The sequence below is a fragment of the Clavispora lusitaniae genome, assembly GCF_014636115.1.
Source record: "Clavispora lusitaniae strain FDAARGOS_655 chromosome Unknown tig00000038_pilon, whole genome shotgun sequence".
Lineage (NCBI taxonomy): Eukaryota > Fungi > Ascomycota > Pichiomycetes > Serinales > Metschnikowiaceae > Clavispora > Clavispora lusitaniae.
In genome coordinates, this window is record NW_027093976.1 from 1,801,356 (window position 1) to 1,820,843 (window position 19,488).

Below are 19,488 nucleotides of genomic sequence, written 5' to 3' on the forward strand. Positions count from 1 at the left end.
TGGGAATCTACAAAGGAAAAGCGCCAGTTACTCTCTAGATGGAATACGTGACGCTTATCTCCAATGACAACCATCGGTTTGTGGTGATGAAGGAAGTGGCGCTGATCTCGCCTGTTCTCCGAAGCTCACATGAGTTCGAGGAGGGCCAAACTGGCCGCATTTCATTGGACATGGATGCCGAGATCTTGGATGTGGTGGTGGAGTATTTGCACTATTTCTACAAGTACAAGGACCAAAGTGAAGATGCGGCTGTTCCGGAATTCAAGATTCCTACTCACTTGGCGTTGGAGCTTTTGGTGAAGGCAGACTTTTTGGACATCTAGACGCCTTGTCATGGTATATTTTTTTGCTGGTTGTGAGTTCATTGGGGGAAGCGAACTTTTCCGGTCAAACGATTCAAACAATACTCTCGCCTTTTGCTTTTTTCCGTTTGCAATAATATCAGTTCAGACCATCCAAGACCAGCGTACAGGCTTTGATTAAAGCTAGCGAAAAACCCTTAGTGGACGTGAGAACCAGCGCAGATCTCATTTGGCTCTCGTACTGTGTTCTCGTATGATCACTCAAGTTTGATGAAAGCTGGACGGAAAGTCAAGCAAAACAGGGATATTCAAAGTGCTGGTTAAGCACCTACAAAATATATTATCTCGAGCCTCTATTTAAGAGTCTCTTGTGAATATAAATAAAGCCAACGCGGTAATGAATTAAATCCCATGTCATAGAAATTTGCTATCACTGATAGCAGTAGATGTATTATATCCAAAACCGCTCGAATAAAAAAACTTCCGTGCAACCATCAATATGACTCCTATTTGCGGTACAAACTTCATTTTCTATTTAGCAATTGCACATTACTCATGTCTGTTGTATTTTTCGTTATCGGCGCTCACTTCAGGCTAACATACATGTAGTCTCACGATTAGGCTTTTCTGCACACCCAACCCCGGATACTACTTTTTATGACGGTACTAGTGGAAAACTTGAGGAAAGAGGTGGACCTTCTTGATACCGCAGGTGCTTCCGCCTTCACTTCGATTGCCACTGAGACATCTGCTCTTCTTGAGGATCTTCAAGAATTGGAAGCGTCGCTTGAAGCGGAAATCGAACAGAGCCGCAACACGGACGGCAAGAACGCATCAACGCAATTACCACTGGGCAAAAAGGCCAAGGTGTTAGCTACACCTCTTGCTGTGGAATCTCTGTGCTCTAAGTGGTATACTCTGTCGATTTCAGCTCTTAAACGTTACAACCACCAAATCAGTAAGTATGTCAAAGTTGTGTCCAGCTCCAAGTATCGCATTGATCTTGATACCGCATACACCTTCCCCCTCATGCTAGATGCTTACCCGACAAAAGAAGAAGGGGAGCTTGTTTCGAAGACGGGAAACAAGCGGGAATTGATGAAAAGTATCGTGATGCATTTGCTCAAATCAGGCCATGGCAGCGCTGTTTCGGCGCTTCTCGCAGACTGCCACATGGAAAATGATGTTGATCGGGACATGTACCAGCAGTTCCAGCAGCTCAACGGTATCTTGGACGATATCCAAGTGCGCCATGACTTGAGTAGTGTAATCGCTTGGCTAGAGACCCACAGCGAACGGCGCTCTGCTCATATGGACGAGATTCTGTTTGAGCTACACATGCTCCAGTTTGCTCTCTGTTTGACTGGAGAAAAACAAGCAAACGCACACATGAAGGCGTATGTGTATGCCCAGAAGCATTTCCCCCGGTATTTCAAAACACACGCCAGTGAACTTGCACCAGTGATGACGCTTCTTGTCGACGAGCAAGATGGTGGGAGTGAGTTTAGACGGAAAGTGGCGGCACATTTTGCCCATGATGCTGCATCCGGGAAACTTAAAAGCAAGTTTGTTGGGGACATCTTGCAGCATTTTGAAGAGCTCCACCTGCGGCCTGAACTCTTTGCACGCGTCGCCCATGAGTTTGTTGCTGAATTCTGTTCTGGGATGGCTCTCTCCAGCGAGTCGGCGTTGTTTGAAAGCATGCTTGCAGGTTTTGTGAATTTACCCAATTTCTACAAGTACAGTCAGCTCCAGAGACGTCTTTCACGGCATGATCCTGCCCCACAGGAACTTCCGTTTCAACTTCCGGACAAGAACCACTTTTTGTTCAACCACCACCCGATTTTCATCTGCCCTGTTTCGAAAGAACAGTTGGTGCCACTCTCGGTTCGTGTTCCGGCGACGGACGAAGATTTGCGGGATCGCAAGCGGCGTGCGGTTCTTGTGTCTCCCACTGAAAAGTTGGTACCTATGACGAATCCAGTCGTTGTTTTTGATCACTGCCGCCATTTGGCCTTGAAGGACAGTGTTCGGAGCTTGACCAAAGGAGGCACAGAGGTGTTCAAGTGCCATTACTGTTACAAAAAACACAAGCTTCTGGAAGTGAGTGATGCATACTTTATTGATCTATGATGGTTGAGTAGACTCAATGAGATGGTTGAGTAGACTCAATGAGAAGCGAGGTAACGCTAATTACGGTTTGATTTATGGGATTGTGTAATGCAAAGCTAATTGTTGATAATGGAAGGCTCTTTTGAAAATGTGTAGGTGCATGCGGACATGCAATTATCAATAGTTCAGAGAAAGGATTATGTTGAGGCCAATGTCATTGACAAAAGATCTAAGCGGAGTAAAATAGAGTCACCAGGACAAATTATGTGCTTGACAATTACTTACTTTGCACATCTTTCATCTGCGATTATCTTCTATTGTAGAAATGGATTAAGCAAGAAATTGACTAAACAAGCATGTAACACACAAAAAGGTGCACCCTATATTCTCCAGTGAAGATGGATTATGTAGGATTTTAATCAGTATTGTAAGTGAGATAAGTGATCTCGATCGAGATGTAGCTAGTTTCACATTGCCAAAAATTTAATTAAAGAAATTCAACCTTACCCTTGTTAGACTCTGGTCTAGTCACTGCGAATTCATGCAAATTGCTACTGAAAGCAATTCAGTGGGGATTGTTCTTTTTGCTCCGATCAAATCAATGCAAACACTGAGTCTATCTTAACCAACGTATTGATCTCTTCTACTATGCCATGTTAGCTGCCTTGGAGACTTTTCGCACTCCTCATCAAAGAAGTCAGGAATGTATAGTGAGCACATCGCACATCTAGAAATACCATCGCGCCCGAAAAATTTCTCTGTAAGCCATGTACAAGCTTCTATCGGACCAGGCACTGTGTCTTGGAGATGCGTGGGTCCCAATTTATCTGGTGCCAGTGGATTTTGAACCGGAGCATTTCGAAACGGCCATGGCGCATTTGATTCGCGAGCCGAACATCAACTCGACAGTGATTCTTCGCGCAGATATTTTGCTGGAAACAGTATTTGGCGACGATGGAAAGGTGAAGGAGAGCCGTACCTTTTCGCCCGACCTTCCAGAAGCAAAGGAAAGCGGGGAGACGTCTGAACATCAGCAGGTTCCAGAAGGCCTGAAGACGCAGAAAAAAGAAAAACCAAACGCCGAGACTGAAGAGCCTCAAAAGCACCATGAACAGGACAAGAAACAACCGGAAGACGCGATGCTTCGTGACCGGGAAACTGGCGACACAAACGCAGCGGGCGAAACCGCCTCGCCTCGCCTTCTATGCCGCGATTTGAATGATACGCAGCCGCGCGCCGTGGATCTTTCGGGCGCACAAGTGGCACTTTCGCCTGCTGTAGTGTCTGTCCGCCGCATCATTCCGCGCAACCCGTACAAAGACCATATTCTCAATCAAACGTGCGCGGTGCACAAGGGCGAAAACGCTGTTCTTGTGGTTTACATCGCCCACATTTCGAGCGCAGACGAAGTGCCCTTTTATTTGCCGCCCGTGGCTGCAGTGGGCATTTTGTATTGCCAGGGCGAGCTCTCGATCCATTACGTGCCATTTCTGCTGGGCACAGAAGGAGTCGCAGAACAGTCTGGAGCGGACGAGACTCCGGCGTGGCGCGACTTTGTGAGCGACGAAAGCTCGCGCCCCATGCGTATTGCGCTTAGGCTCCTCCAAACGCTGGCCAAGCATTCTCTGGGCGCGCGCGCAGGCTACTCCAAGCGAGTTCAGCATGACCTAGTGGTGCCGCGGGTGGCCTTTCAGAACAGATACATTGCGCTCAAGAGAAAGTATCTGGCGACACTTGTGGCGTCTTGGGTCGAGAGCACAGACCCGAAAAAACACGTGTTTGAGGATTTGGCTGTGGCGGCGTTTTTGATTGAGTTGTGGGCGCGCCGTTTTCCTGGCCGTGACTTTGAGTTCCGCGACTTGGGCTGCGGCAACGGCCTTCTTGTGCACATTTTGATTCTGGAAGGCTTCCGCGGGAAGGGCATCGACGCACGCGCGCGCAAGTCGTGGAAGACGTATCCGCCCGCAGTGCAGGCGAATTTGCTCGAGCAAATTATCGTGCCCAGCGTTTTGCTCAAGCCTCACCCGGCGGTGGCACGCATGGCGCCCTACATGCGCGACAATGGGCGCTTCTTTTCTGTGCCCGAGGCTGGCGCGCGCGGCGTGCCTCTCATGAAATACTACTCAGCAGCAAATTTGCTTGAACTGTCCAAGGTATGCACCACTGAAGAGTTTCCTAGCAACACGTTTCTCATTGGAAACCACCTGGACGAGCTCACGTGCTGGCTCCCACTTTTGGGTTTCCCCTTCATGGTGATTCCGTGCTGTTCGCACGCATTGAGCGGCGCCAAAGCGCGCTTCCGCCCTCGAAAAGTGCAGAAGCCGGAGCCGGGCGCGGCCCAAGGCGATCGCGCAGATGATGCCGAGAAAAAGGGCGCGGATAAAGAGGGCGGTAAGAATAAGGGCGGAAAGAATAAGGGCGTGCCGCAAGTTGGGCTGTCTACATATGCTGCTTTGGTCGACCATGTCGATGACTTGGCAACGCAAATGGGTTGGGTCGTGGAAAAGGAGACGTTGCGTATTCCCAGTACGCGAAATGCTGCCATCATTGGCATAGATAGAAACGAGCAGTTTGCCAGCGAAAGACCCGACGAGACGGAGATGCGCGTCATTGACATCTTGGCTACTGAGGGCGGAGCAGAGGGCTGGGTTGAGAATCTGATGGCACTCATGAAGAAGAATCCGAAGAACCACTAGAACAACCATCTTTTAGTCAGCTGCAGAATCACGAAATACTGGAGTCTAATGAGGTCGTAATCCAAGCACAATGTACATACTGAAACATTTATCTGTAGATGGCGCTTCGTTTCCTGGCCACAGAAGGAGACATGTTTAATGTGGCTGTATACGTAATTTGGTTTATCCTTTGTTTTTGCAGTTGCGAAAGCATTGTTTGTTGGACGCTGTTTCAATGTCTTTAGAGTCATTTGCATTTGGAAATGGGTGCGAAAAGTACATATTATTGTCAAAAAGCAGATGCGAAGCAAAATGAAAAACTAACAGTGGCCACCAAAAATCGAAATCAAAAGCTATAAGGTCAAAGACTTTATGGTCAATAAAAATAGGTTCTCCCTGTATATTTAGGTCCTTTACGAGGATTTTTGTCTATCCCAGGAGCAGAAATAAAGAGTATTCTTATCCAACAGATGTGAGACAACGAAGATGAAAGAGGAACAGTATCAAAAACTCCGTGCTGAGCTTAACTGATATGTATGCTTTAATGAAGGAGACTTTCAACATCCAAGTAGACGGTCATCATCCATTCAAATGCTTCGTCATTGACAAGGATCTATCATGAACCTACCTCCGAAGAAGCAACTTATCATCGAAAATTCAAACACTCCCCTTAGCCACTTTGCCTTGAAGATACTTCTTTACGACTCAGAAACCATACCTTGTCTGAAATATCTATCTACATGTCCATATAAGCTTCTGACTTCCACATAACGAAGGCTTTACCCGACTATCATTGTTGGACTCTTCCGAGTCAAAGCTCACCCATTTGTTCCCCATGTTCTTGCCCCCATGCTCTTGCCCCCATGTTCTTGTCCCCACGTTCTTGTGTCTACTCTCTATATCCCGTTCGTCTGTGTTTCCCGATTGAGAGTATTTCAGCGTACCTGGGCGCACCACCTACAAGTGTGCGTATAATCGCACCGCCTGTTCTTTCAGCCCTACCCATGACCGGATCGTCGTCGCAATTCCAGCAGCTCGAGAAACTCGGCGAAGGCACTTATGCCACCGTGTATAAAGGCCGCAACCGTGCCACGGGCGCTCTTGTTGCGCTCAAAGAAATCAACTTGGACTCGGAAGAAGGCACGCCTTCCACGGCCATTCGGGAGATTTCCTTGATGAAGGAACTAGACCACGAGAACATCGTGACGCTTTACGATGTGATCCACACGGAAAACAAGTTGACGTTGGTGTTCGAGTACATGGACAAAGACTTGAAGAAGTACATGGAAACACACGGCAACAACGGGGCGCTCGACTTGAAAGTGGTGAAGCTGTTCATGTTCCAGTTGCTCAAAGGTATCATGTTCTGCCATGACAACTCGGTGTTGCACCGGGACTTGAAGCCGCAGAACTTGTTGATCAACGCCAAGGGCGAGCTCAAGATCGGCGACTTCGGCCTCGCGCGGGCGTTTGGCATTCCCTTCAATACTTTCTCTAACGAGGTCGTCACTTTGTGGTACAGGGCGCCTGACGTGTTGTTGGGTCTGCGTGCTTACACCACGTCCATTGACATTTGGTCTGCCGGCTGTATTTTTGCAGAGATGTGCACAGGCAAACCGCTTTTCCCAGGTACCGCCAACGACGACCAGTTGAACAAGATTTTCCGTTTGATGGGCACTCCCAACGAGCGCACATGGCTGGGTGTATCGCAATACCCAAACTTCAAAACCAATTGGCAGACGTATGTGCCGCAAGATTTGCGCTCACTCATTCCTGACTTGGATGCCATGGGCTTCAACTTGTTGACCAGCTTATTGCAAATGCGGCCCGAGGCACGTATAACTGCACGTCAAGCTTTGCAACACCCGTGGTTCCACGAGATTCTGAGCCCGGACTACCGCTGAGAAATACAGAATAAAGACATCTGCTAGAGGAGCCAAAAGGTGTAGGGTGTAGGCCGAGAACAAAGTGAAGAAAAGACAGATCACACGAAGTAATATATAGTTTGAAACTAGTATCACTGCCATGACATCCAATAGTAGCCTACGCATTCATAACATACTGCAAGACACATTGATAGTCTTAAGCGGCATACAGTGATGCCAATGAAATGAAATGTCCGAAATCTCCTTACAGGTGTATTATCACTGCACATGCATTTAAGTTTTTGCTGGCATGACTCGGCCAAAGCACTCGTTATTGTCCTAAAAAATAAATGTGGTTCTAAAGCTAGAATACCGGCGTTCCTCCGAGATCAATGGCAAGATCCGTGAGCTCGGGAATCTGGAGCTGTTGAAGCAACGGCCACACTAGCTCGTCATCGCCTTCGTCAGCATAAAGGCGCCGAAGAGAGGCGTCGGCGAGATTCTGTGCGGCGTCGACCACAAGCGCAAGCGGCAGCGAGGAACGGCCTGCAAGCGGCACCGCGAAAAGCGCCTCGCGCACCCGCGCAAGTGCGGCAAGCAGGGCCACTGCTGGCGGGTCCAAGCGCGTCCGAATATACTCGAGTGCGCTGACAGTTGTGACGGGACGACCGCGTGTGCTTCCACCTTCGAATTCGTTGGCGATAACGTCTCGACCCCCCTCTTCTAGACCCAGTTCGTTGGCCTCTTGGTCGTAGTGTCTTTTACGGTCTGCTTTCCGCGCTTCGCGTATTGCCAAGTCCACTACTGCCGCCAAAATCTGCCCTCCGTCAAGGGCCATGCCAAAATGCTCGTGGAGCAGAAGCACCACGCCAAGTTTGCGCGCGTTCACGCGGCGATACATGTCGGGCGGAACACATACACTGGCGCGCGCGGGAGAGTACTGTAGCACGCCGAAGCGGGCCGCAAGTTCTCTTTCGGCGCGGATGCGGCCAGGGTCGCTCGACGAATCGGTGGGTTCATTGTCGGCGCCGTTTTCTCTCTGGTGGTTCCCGGTGTCGTTCCCCAAATCGCCTTCTGTTTCCGAGCCTACTGGAACTTCTCTCTGCCTCTCTCTTTCTCTTTCTCTTTCTCTTTCTCCCTCTCTCTCCGCTTCTCGTTCTGCGTCCGCCCCTCTCTGTTTGAGAACATGAAGGTGGAATTGGAGCAACCGCACACGCTGTGCTTGCTCGCTCTCTATAGTTTCGGCATCCAAAACGAGCGCGCCCCGCCGTGCAACATGCTCCACTGTTTCACTGGTCACCAACCGGAGACGGAAAAACCGCACGTCTATGGCCCGTGGAGTGGCCCCGATTACAGACAAATCTTCCTTTGCGCGTGCGCGAGCCTCGTCGTCTGGCGCGAGGCGCCGCGTTCTCCTCTCCACACGCCTCCGCCACTTTTCCACGCCGACATTCAACGGCGACGAGTAGTGGGCTCCGACTACCATGTCAATTACCCAGGGGCGCGGATGAGAAAAGAGCGAGTGCATGCGGCGGTTGGCAAGGTGGAGCTGGTTGCACTCGCCCACGCCTACATGGCAGAATATTTGGAAAAGAAGGTCCGGCGGAAGCGACTCGAGCGTGTGTTTTAGGGCGGGCTTTCGCGCGACCAGTGTTGCGCGCGCTGCCGCCCTTCGCGTTTGTGTGATAGCATTGGCCGGCGCGCGTGCAAGCGAGGCGGCCGCGCTGTTCTTGGGGTGCAAGGGCGCCCGGCGCCGCGCGCGGGAAAAATGACAAAAGCTCCGCTTGGTGCCGTAATCCGAGTAAGCGGCTCCAGAAAGAAGATAGCCCATGAAAGCGATTTGTTGAGAAGTATGAAAGTATGCAAATGGTGTATTGAATGTAGGAAGATCTTGGAGTTCAAGATCGTGGGATGAACAGGAAAGAGCGGGTTGGAGCTGATGATACACGCGGATGATCTGAATGAACGATGGTTCGTTTGGACGAAAGCCAGATGAAATGCAACAAGTGTGGTAAATGGCGTAAGCAGAAACTTAATGTCTAGTCAAAGAGGACGTCAAGAATGCATAGGGAAAGCTGCTTCTGATTAGTTGAGTTTGACGCTCCTAAGATGAGAAATGTACAGTAGTGCGATGAGACATATCCGGCTCAATACCTATCAATCACTATTATAGAGCAGTTCAGATAAATCAGAATTTTTTTTCGATATTTTCAATTTTCTTGTGATGGGGCAAATGTATACATCTTCCTACTAAATAGTCTTTCTTCAGTCCACATGGATGGTCAAAGTGTATGAGGCGAGAGCCAGTATAGATTTGCCTGCTTCAACTACTCTAGGCCAGAGAGAAACGTAAAAGCGAATGTGGCATATTTACCATCATATCCTTCCATGAACAAATTATACAGCAGACTTACTAGATATCATTAATATTAAGATTGTTACGACAAAACAACAACAACAATTGCGTACCAGAATTGCGTGGTTGGATACATACGATTGGTAACTATTGAAGGAACAAAATAAAACCAAAGAACAAAAATATGACAGCTTAGATTGGAAACTTAGCTGAGAAAGAAAGATTTTAATTCCAACAGTTCATGCTTTAAGTATAACCTACTTGCATTCAAAAGACCATATATTGGTAGCTATTCAGACATCACAGATGCCAGGTTTCTAGAGCTGACTTACAACTTGCCCTTTTCCTTGAACTGCTCCTCAGTCACACCAGCACCCATAGCAGCAGTCGAAGTGACACCACCAGACACCATACGTAACAACAGGTCAATGTACTCAGCACCAGACCACTTTTGGTGCTTGACTACTTCAACACCGCTCTCGATTTCAGGCTTTTGAACCTGTTGGCCATAGGCCTTCATACCGATCTCAGCGTAGTTCTTGGCAAAAGTGTCCACGGCCAAAGCGGTGGTATGCAAGCCCGCCAAGGTGATAAATTGCCAGACGTAGCCCAACTTACCGAGACGCTGGATGTAAGTCTCCTGGTCTGCGGCGCTCATAGCCGAGTTCCAGTTGAAAGATGGAGACAAGTTGTAGGCAAGCCATTGGTCAGGGTACTTGCTCTTGATACCTTCAGCAAACTCCTTGGCCTGGTCGTAGTCTGGCAAAGCAGACTCCATCCAAATCAAGTCAGCGTAAGGAGCGTAGGCTCTTCCACGCATCACAGCACACTGGGTTCCACCAATGTAACGGTAGTATCCTTCTTTAGTACGGGAGACGTCCCAGTTGAAGTAAATGTCCTTGCCCAAAATGGAGCGGGCAAGTTTTCTGGCCTCCTTGTGCGAGGTCTCTGACAATGGGTTCACTTGGCGAGTGAACTCGGAAATGGCCTTCTGCTTGTCTGGCAAAGAAGACTCCTTGATGGCATCAATCACAGCCTCAGAGAACAACTTGATGTTGGCGTTTTTCGTCCAGTCTGCCTCGATAGCAGCCAAACGCTCGCCATAGATGCCCTTGGCCTCTGCCTCGGCCATCAAAGTGGCCAAGTCTGGGGTGTCTGGGTTGGTGGAGCCAGCAATAAAGTAGTGGTCTCTGTGGTCAATGGTCGAGGTGATCAAAGTGGCAGCTTCCGAGTCTGTACGTGCCACAGCCAAGAGGTCCAGCCCACACATGTCTGCGCTCGCACGGATCGCCACAAGACGGTTAATGTGCTCCTGAACAGGGACCAACACCTTACCACCCATGTGGCCACACTTCTTGGTACCTGGAGCCTGGTCCTCAATGTGGATACCAGCAGCACCACGCTCAATAAACAACTTGGTCAACTTGATGATGGCAGTCAATCCACCGTGACCGGTATCAGCATCAGCAATGATGGGACGGAGAAAGTCAATGTACGGCGTCTTTGCTCTTTGCTCCTTGGACATGGACAAACGCTCCGATCTCTGCTTTCTGTCGTGGAAAAGTTGCGCAAACCACAAGTGCTCGGTCTTGTTGGGCACAGTGTCGTATGGGTAGTCGGCCAAGTCAGGCGAAGGCTCGTTCGAAGTGGACGCAGTCGATGAACATTGCCATCCAGAAACGTAAATTGTGTCCACGTACTTGGCCATTTGCGAAACATGGATAGGGTCCAAAGCACCGAAAGTGAAGGACACGGTCTTGGTGCGGTCACGCTCTTCGAGAGTCGCGTACAACTTCTTCGCTTGATTCGACGAAGGGTAGTCGATTTTGAGAGTTCCTCTCTTAGCAGCAATCTCCTCGGCAGTATAGATCCGCTTGGTTTTCTTCCAGCGGGGTTGTGCCCACCAGCGCTTGATTTCAGCAACTTGGTTTTGGAAGAACTGTTCTTCTTGATCGACGTCAATCTTAGTGTAGGCCATGTTTGATGGAGAAAGAATGAATGAAAAAAAAAAAAGCTGATGATGGGATGGGGGAATTATGGCTTTTTTATACTCTAGTGGGAGGTAATGAAAATTACCCCAGACTTCCGCTCGCCCTTGGCGGCCTCGGATGTGCGGACGACGGACATGGCGAAAAACCGAGGGCTGTGCACTCGACACAAATGTCGTTCTAGATTGTTAGCTCTATGCAAGCGAGACGACAATGTCCTCCCCCTAGTATTTTCTGCAATGTCTCTGAAGGGCGTCCCATGTCTCGCCGAACCTTGCGCAACACATGCTCATACTTGCAGCCACCCCAGATTCTAAGTCACAGGAAACCGCAAGTCCGGGGTAATCCTGCATAAAACAATTTTGCATACAACCACCCACCCACCGGAGTCGGCGCCGAAGCTTCCGTGCGTCCGGCCACTCGGACTTAGCTCACTCCGGCCGTGACTCACAATCATATTGTGGAACGACATTAATTGATGCGGGGGCCAAATGGAGAAGCCATCTGGAAGTTGTAAATACTGAGTCACTTTTTCAAAAGAGCCTTTAGTGTTGTGAAAGCATATGCAAGCACAGGTAATGTACCGCAATGTCTATCCCGGATCTTCCAGGCGCAATTTTAGCACCGGGAGAATGCTTTACAAAACCAGAAAATGACTAATAGGCAAGAGGATCAGCTCAAAAAATTTGAAGAGTGCAGAAACAGTAACTTCCCAAGAATCGCCCATGGAGAGAAAAAACTATACAAGACGTTTCAATGGGTGAACTTAGATTGTCATTTACGTATTGAAGATTGGACCAGCATTCCAACAGCCAAGACAAATGCCTGGACCGCATATAGGATCATCAAAGATGCAATCGAGGACTGTTCTCTGTATTCACATTCATGGACAGAGGGAAAGTCTGTGTTTTGATCCAATTAAATGTGCACTATGGCATCCACGATGTTCTCTCTACTGCCAAATGATAACCGGCCCTGTTGATGCAGCCATGATAATTTTGGCAATGACGGACATGCTACAAACTCATAAGGGTTTGTGTAGAGCAGGATAGCGCATATGGCTGAAAGCATGAGTTGAAGTGATGGTAGCTGCCAGTAACACGTATGTTAAGCTGGGACGACCAAGTCCAGTTTTGGTATTTCAAATGGCTCGTGCAACGTAGAATACGTAGAGTTCAAGATTTTTCACAACGAAACAATACGAAGATTCTCCAAGCACTTAAACGCAGACATTTCAACATAAGCAACTTCGGAGTTTGGGTGTATGTACATGGCTGGAGGCACCAACTAGAGGCAAAGGCACCGAAAAATGGTTGTGCGTGGGCCAAGTAATACAAGTCTACATGCTAGGGTGAGTACACATAATATGCTGGGGCCAAGTAATACAAGTATACATGTTGGGGTGAGTACACATAATAAGCTTGGGCCAAGTAACAAGTCTACATGCTGGGGTGAGTACATATAATAAGCTTGGGCCAAGAAATACAAGTCTACATGCTGGGGTCAGCACATATAATACGCTTGGGTCAAAGACATCCCATCCACATCCGTTTGGCGCATCGTGAACGCAAACTTATAGTCTCAGGCGGAATCGAGTAGTCGAGTTCCCTTCATCCATCAGCAGAAGCCTCACGGAAGAAATTGCAGTGCCTTTCCGAGCCGCGCCACATAAATGTCAAGATCGGGCAACATGCTCGCCTGTATGAAGCGATCCGTCAAGCGCGAAAAGTCGCTCCGCCCCATCTCCATCGCCCATCGCTCTGTCTGGTTTCCTTTCCCATGCTTCTGGCCGTGATTCCTCAGCAGTATTGGCCCGACATCGATCCGGCGCTCCTTCGGGCAATAGCAAACGTCGCCATCTCCCTCACCCCGCTCTACACTTATGGCACCGCTTGCTATTCGATTCACCGCCGCCGGCTGTCGGCTGGCTTTTCCATTGACATTTGTGCCACCATGCTAATGGCGTCCATTCTTCGCATTCTCTACTACTTTGTCACGCCCTTCGAGCCGCTGTTGCTTCGCCAGGCGCTTGTCATGACCTTAGTGCAGTGCGCTTTGCTCCGCGTGCTGTTGCATCATCGGCCCTCCACATACTCGCCCGACGGGTTGGCCGCGCGCCCGCCGCTCGCGCCCAACTTGGCCGCGCCGCGCTTGCTGGGCCCGCGCTTCTACCTCGACATGGCGCGCGCTTTGGGCGCACACGCCCTCCGTTTGTTCGACGTGCACTACCGCCGGCCCGGCTGTTTCTGGCAGTGGCGCGAGGAGGCGCCCTACTGGCGGTTTCTTGCCATCTTCAGCGCCGTTTTCGCCGTGCTCACGGGGCTTTTCCGCTCGAGCCCCTGGTACGGTGCCTTCATTGGAACTTTGGGGCTTTTCATTGAGGCCTTGCTCCCGCTCCCTCAGATTCTTATGCTCCAGCGTCTCGGCACCGTGGAAAACTTCAAAGTCATTCTATTGGTGTCGTGGCTCGGCGGTGATTGCTTGAAACTCAGTTACTTGTTCTTTGGCACCGATAATGTCTCCAGTATCTTTGTGGCGGCTGCCTTGTTTCAGATGGGGTTGGACTTGATCATCTTGGCCCAATACTTACATTTCTGGGCCGCCGACCGCCGTCGCGCGTCTCTTCCAATGTACGAAATGGAAGCCCTTCCCCCAGTTTCATGAACATACACAAAATATCTTTCGTTGAATCCGCAACAGAGCAATGTCGGTCGGCCTTACCTACAAATTGCAACTTGCCTTAATTGCGACTTACCTTAATTGCGACTTGCCTTATTTCCGGCGTTACACCTAATTTACCAAGCATTCTACATATTGCATAAGCTTGCATCTTGCAGTAGTAAACTGCAACCTGCAAGCATGTATACACTTCATTCGTTTATAGACATCAATTAAACCGTACATATCTAAAAGCAAACAAATCCACATTGCAAACACAACGCATCTTCAAGTACTCCCACGGCCCTTACTGAAATACATTAGCTATTTACAGAGTGGATCTATGCCGCAGGCGGCGTAGAAAAAAAAAAAAAAAAAGTTGCTTTCGCTCGTTTAGATCGAAACAAACTCCACATTCTCCTTGGCTTCATTGATCAAATCAACAGCCTCCTGGCCACTGAGACCATGCTTGACCTTGATATGGCGCGACAAAGCGTCTCCTCTAGAAAACGTCTTTTGCTTACCGTTTCCTGCTCCACCGTTGTATCTGCCTTCGCAAATCACACAACGGAAAATCCTCTTCTTTGATGCATGTATCGTCTCCTGGTGTCTGATCAAGTCATAAGGCCGACTAAACTGCTTGTTACAAGGTTGACCGCTGGATGGATTTATCAAGTCGCATTGGTGGTTCGGATTGGTGGCCGTGATCTCAGCTGCACTTCTATGGTAGTCAGGTGTTATACGCAGCACTGGCTGGACGTTCATGGAAGCAGGCGATACCTCCGCCTCTTCCATCACCACCTCCATTTCATTGTCAACTGGAGAGCTAGTGTCAGCATGTGGAACATCCATTTCATCCGCAAGCTCTGGCTTCGCACCCTCATCCATGAAGTCATGATTCTCGATAGAAGGCAAGTTTAATGGCATAAACTTCTCAGTCGATGGAACTTGGAAGTCAAAACCATTATTCATGTTGTAATCATCAAACTCATCATTTTCATCTTGGAAGTAGTTGTCATCATCAGAGTCATCACTCAAGTCTTCGGCATCCTCGAAGAAGTCATCCACTCCAAAATAATCGTTTTCAAATCCAACAACAGGAACGCTCGGAAGGCCCTGGCCATTCTTAGGCGTGTCCAAATCACCGTTTGTGATGAACATGGAGTTATCTAGGTAGTCCTCTGTGTTGAAGTAGTTTCTGTTTGTCATTAACTGCGAGGGTTGGATATCAGTGTTAAATAAGTAGTAGTCGTCGTCCTTTGATTGCTTTCCAGTTTCAGGTTGGTCAAGAGTAGTTATACGCCCCCGTCTGGTAAAGGGCATATTAGTTCGTAACTGGTCTGGTTGGATATATGCGGGATTCTGTTGCTGTTGCTGTTGCTGCTGTTGTTGCTGCTGTAGCTGAAGCTCAGGGTTGGCATATGCATTAAAGGGGTTGATCTTGGTAGCAGAAGAGTCTCCGTTGTATGTGCTGTAATCATTCGAGTTGTCCAAATATAGTGGCGGTACACTGCTGTTTAAAGCAGTATTCGAGCCATTCACTCTATTGTAGTGTTCGACAAATGAATCAGGGATATTAAGCAAGTTGGAGAGAATCGTGGACGTCGTGTTTCCATTCATGGCAGGAGAAGCAGCTGCAGGCCGCAGCTCGAAAGCCGGGCTTGCCGGGGATTGATAAAGCTCCTCGTCCATAAGATCGGTTGCAGTCCTGGTCAAAGCGGGTAAGACAGCCAAAGAAGTCATTTTGGCTAAGTAGTCTTCGAAAGATTGAGGGTCTTGAGGATCCAAAATAGCAGTTTTCAGGCGCTTGTGCACTTTTTGCAACAAGGAGCCCGGGTTTTTAAAGGGGTAGGCGTGTTTCAAGAATAAAACTAGCCTGTTTCAAGCCAAAGATAGGCTTTGAGAGCGGATGTAGGTAAAAGAAGCGGGTAACCTAAGCGAAAACTTTAGAACCTGTAAAAACTTGATGGAAGCGGTAGATGTATGCGCTGATCAAGTGGAAATGAGGTAAAAAAAACGGAAAGATTTGAATGCGGTCAATCTGATGGCAAACGGTGGCAATATATACGTAGGCTTACTAAGCGCGGCATCCCTGCACATAAACAGACGGGGTTTACTTTCTCCTAGAACGAGAAGGGATAAATTTGGGCTCGTACATGACAGAAATGCACCTAGGGATTTCCCATGAGTCACATGTGTTTCAGTCATTCAATTTAGCACGTTTTTAATCTTATTGTGTTGGCCCTATGCCTTGTAAAGAAGGAGTTGCGGCCGCGAAGAACGAGAGCGAACGCCACCGAACGTAGAAGAGAAAAAAAAAATAAATAAAATTAAAACCCAAACAAAAAACAGAGCTAAACGTTCTGCCCAGTAAAGCAAAAACATGCCTTAGATCGTCCCTGCAAGAATTCTCACACATTTTGTGCCCTCGCCCAATCGTCGATCTATGTTAAGCCGTTTCTGCGCGCCGGAGTAATCAATATCTCCGTCCTAACGCCGCGGGAACATGACTTGTTGACATCACCGATCGGGCTTCGTACCGACGAACTTCACGTGCAGTTTTAAGCCTTATTGAATCTTCGTTTACAACTAGTATTTATACCTCTTTGCAAAACGTGCGTTTGCAACCACTTTTTTTACAGCCAACTTTTAAGTAGCCAGCTTTTACAGCCATATTTACAACCAATTCTCACAAACATTTATAACAGCCATGACTGCCCTTTTAAAGCCATTTAAAGCTTCGCAAATAATATATTTTGACAGCCACTTTAATTGCTATATCCGCTATCGCGGACCCTGCATTTTCTTTTTTTCCGCCACAATTTGTCCCCCAAAATTTGCTCGTACGTTTTTCGAAGAGACGGATTTACCTTTTTTTCCCTCACGTTTCTTGCTCACAATAGAAATTTGTCTTCGCGAGTCTGGGTTTCAGACAGAAGATTTTCTCTCTGGAGATATGCCCAAAAAGGCAATTCGTGTCATTGCTAAAACACCGGAATTTGCGCCTCTACGGCCTCTAGAACACTCCTTATCATAACATTAAACCAATAACATTACACCATCCTACAACCTTTCATCTTCTAACCCTCTCAATGCATGGCCGAATTTATTTCGCATATTTCTCCTTTCCCCTTACTCCTGTGGGCCCCTGATTTATTTTCCTTCATCTCTTATCTGAAGAAGTCACGTGCAAGGAGGTTCCAGCGTTAATGCGAAACCTTTTTAGGCAATCAATGTTGAAGCAGCTGTTTACTATATTGCCATATTGCTTTCAGTTGTTCTCTCCTCATGTTATTAGAAGATATCAAAACTCACGTCTTTATGAGGTTAGACTCACGCCTTTATGAGGTTAGACTCACGTCTTTATGAGGTTAGGCTTTTGGCCCAATTAATTAGGGTAACAAGGTAGAAGTTGTGAGATCGACTAATTGTTTCATTTACAACTTCTGTTGACCCTCCATTGCCACTTTAGCCATGCCCTTTTTCGCCAATTCCTCATCCAAGTAGTAGTGTGGCCGCGCCAAGTGGCCATCTTGGTCAAGTTCGAAAACAAGCGGCACACCTGTAGGCGCATTGATTTTGCTGATGTCTGCATCGCTAACATTATCAAAATGCTTGATCAAACTGCGTACGATTGATCCATGCGTCACCACCAAAACGGTTTTATTTTCAGTCAAGAGCAGCTGCTCAACAATCTCCTTGGACACAAATGGAATGAGGCGTGCCATGGTTAATTCAAGCGACTCGCCAGTTGGGATTTCGGACCGGTCTAAGTTAGCATACCGCTCGTCCACCGAGGTATCTTCGTCCACATCCAGCCTAGGTGGAATTGCGTGGAAGTCTCGTCTATAGTACTGGAATTTCTCTTTCCCATACTCATTAAAGACTTCTGTCTTGTCACGGCCTTGAAACAGGCCATAGTGGCGCTCATTGAGCCGCCATGTTTTGATTTCCGGAATCCACAGCCTGCCGAGCGTTTCCAATATGATATTCCCCGTTTTGATCGACCGCTGGAGCATCAGAGTGTACATAATGTCCGGCTTGATGTTGTACTTTTTGATCAACTCGCCTGCGTGCTGTGCCTCTTGTTCGCCTTTTGCTGAAAGAGGGATGTCAATCCAGCCGCAGAAACGATTTTCGTGGTTCCATTGCGATTCACCGTGGCGAAGGACAATAAGTTTATGCGCCATGATTATGAAAAGAGTTTGTGGTGGAGTGTGGATGACTCTCCGGACGTCAGGCTACCATAATCTTTCGATGCTTGTCACGTGCACGACAGTGCGCACCTGACGTATGTTTCAAGTATGTTCTTGCGAATGCACTTGCACGTAAGGTTGCTGCGAAATGAGATGACATCACTTTTGCGCCGTAAGGTATGCTACTAGCAGAATAGGAGAAGGAGGAGAACTCCAATGGCAACCGAGGACTATGGGGATGAGCCCCATTCATCAAATTTGCTCTCAGTGGCTTTATGCACGTGACACAAGTGCACGTGTACATTTCCTTATCTCTAAGAATGCGCTAGATTTAAACTGTGCAGGAGACAGAACTATAGTGGGAGCCGCACAATGCAACCTCGTTCTCATCACTGCAACATGGATTCATGCCATGTTGCACCAGTATATTAAGTGGCTCTGCTACCGGAAAATCTGATATAAGGTGTTACCCAGTCATCCCCAACTTATTCCACATCTCACCTAATGTCCATCACTGTATCAAAGAAACCGCTCACCCAGATTGATTGTCACACGACCGCCCACCGCGTTATAAGTGGCATGAGCATTAGCATTATCCACTCTCCCGATATGCCTTCTGCTTCTAAAGTCTCGGAAAGGCCCTTTACCTGGGCAGAGGTTCGGGATATCGTCAAGTATAACGACTTGGAGGCTCTTGCACGGTCGCAGAGCACCACAGAAAAATATCTCTCCTTCAAGAAACAATTGCGAGAGGCACATACCACCGTGTTTAAACATCTTGTGGTGGAGACGTTAAAGTGGCGCACCAAAGAACAAGTCCAGCTGCTTGATGACTCGGAGATTGTGGTTCCTCGCAGCGGTAGCCCCTTGTTCTGCAACGCAGAAGATTTGAAGATCGTTCTCAATGACTTCCCTTATCACTTTGAGGACGACGTAGTACACTTGTGTGTCTGGACAAAGAAAAGAATAGAGTCGGATCCCAACAACCTGTTCGGCGACATCTCTCCACGGATGAGAGCTCATATCGAAAAGTACGTGGTCAAGACATTTGTCGATGGCTTAGGCATCCCCCGGGAAGATCTAGTTTGGTTTCGGAACTGGGATGCCCTCCAGAGTGTTAAGGAAATTAGCCATATTCATGTTGTAATCAAGGGCATGACACTGGAGCAGTTGCAACAGGTGCTTGGAGGACCAGGTGTTCCGTTGGACGAACTGGAAGTAGATTTGCCATTGAACTAGAGATCTAGAGATTAAAACGAAATTGAGCAAGGCAATACACGAGACGCCACCCCCAACCTGGTCATCCCTAACCGAGAAGAGCCGGCTCTAAAATATT

The 19,488-nt window shown here is 48.2% G+C and overlaps 10 protein-coding genes across 10 annotated transcripts; 6 read left to right on the plus strand and 4 right to left on the minus strand. All coding sequences in view use genetic code 12, as the record gives it.

Annotated features, from left to right (window-relative positions):
- Positions 1–38: 38 nt before the first annotated feature.
- Positions 39–323, plus strand: ELC1 (elongin C; the record flags this gene model as incomplete). The annotated part of the gene is made up of 1 exon (XM_002617911.1): positions 39–323. One exon carries the CDS (start codon positions 39–41, stop codon positions 321–323), a length of 285 nt encoding a protein of 94 aa, XP_002617957.1.
- A 636-nt stretch (positions 324–959) lies between these two features.
- On the plus strand, positions 960–2,435 carry FOB63_001954 (ubiquitin-protein ligase; the record flags this gene model as incomplete). Its single annotated transcript, XM_002617910.2, has 1 exon — positions 960–2,435. One exon carries the CDS (start codon positions 960–962, stop codon positions 2,433–2,435), a length of 1,476 nt encoding a protein of 491 aa, XP_002617956.2.
- A 746-nt stretch (positions 2,436–3,181) lies between these two features.
- Positions 3,182–5,110, plus strand: FOB63_001955 (tRNA (uracil) methyltransferase; the record flags this gene model as incomplete). Its single annotated transcript, XM_002617909.2, has 1 exon — positions 3,182–5,110. The coding sequence occupies one exon, from the start codon at positions 3,182–3,184 to the stop codon at positions 5,108–5,110; it is 1,929 nt and encodes a 642-aa protein (XP_002617955.2).
- An 842-nt stretch (positions 5,111–5,952) lies between these two features.
- Positions 5,953–6,993, plus strand: PHO85 (cyclin-dependent serine/threonine-protein kinase; the record flags this gene model as incomplete). Its single annotated transcript, XM_002617908.2, has 1 exon — positions 5,953–6,993. One exon carries the CDS (start codon positions 5,953–5,955, stop codon positions 6,991–6,993), a length of 1,041 nt encoding a protein of 346 aa, XP_002617954.2.
- A 325-nt stretch (positions 6,994–7,318) lies between these two features.
- On the minus strand, positions 7,319–8,785 carry FOB63_001957 (uncharacterized protein; the record flags this gene model as incomplete). The annotated part of the gene is made up of 1 exon (XM_002617907.2): positions 7,319–8,785. The coding sequence occupies one exon, from the start codon at positions 8,783–8,785 to the stop codon at positions 7,319–7,321; it is 1,467 nt and encodes a 488-aa protein (XP_002617953.2).
- An 853-nt stretch (positions 8,786–9,638) lies between these two features.
- ICL1 (isocitrate lyase 1) lies at positions 9,639–11,288 on the minus strand (the record flags this gene model as incomplete). Its single annotated transcript, XM_002617906.2, has 1 exon — positions 9,639–11,288. One exon carries the CDS (start codon positions 11,286–11,288, stop codon positions 9,639–9,641), a length of 1,650 nt encoding a protein of 549 aa, XP_002617952.2.
- Positions 11,289–13,077: 1,789 nt separating this feature from the next.
- FOB63_001959 (uncharacterized protein) lies at positions 13,078–13,962 on the plus strand (the record flags this gene model as incomplete). Its single annotated transcript, XM_002617905.2, has 1 exon — positions 13,078–13,962. One exon carries the CDS (start codon positions 13,078–13,080, stop codon positions 13,960–13,962), a length of 885 nt encoding a protein of 294 aa, XP_002617951.2.
- Positions 13,963–14,349: 387 nt separating this feature from the next.
- RPN4 (stress-regulated transcription factor) lies at positions 14,350–15,699 on the minus strand (the record flags this gene model as incomplete). Its single annotated transcript, XM_002617904.2, has 1 exon — positions 14,350–15,699. The coding sequence occupies one exon, from the start codon at positions 15,697–15,699 to the stop codon at positions 14,350–14,352; it is 1,350 nt and encodes a 449-aa protein (XP_002617950.2).
- A 1,694-nt stretch (positions 15,700–17,393) lies between these two features.
- Positions 17,394–18,146, minus strand: GPM2 (Gpm2p; the record flags this gene model as incomplete). The annotated part of the gene is made up of 1 exon (XM_002617903.2): positions 17,394–18,146. One exon carries the CDS (start codon positions 18,144–18,146, stop codon positions 17,394–17,396), a length of 753 nt encoding a protein of 250 aa, XP_002617949.1.
- A 510-nt stretch (positions 18,147–18,656) lies between these two features.
- Positions 18,657–19,391, plus strand: GIG1 (Gig1p; the record flags this gene model as incomplete). The annotated part of the gene is made up of 1 exon (XM_002617902.2): positions 18,657–19,391. One exon carries the CDS (start codon positions 18,657–18,659, stop codon positions 19,389–19,391), a length of 735 nt encoding a protein of 244 aa, XP_002617948.2.
- Between the last annotated feature and the right edge of the window lie 97 nt (positions 19,392–19,488).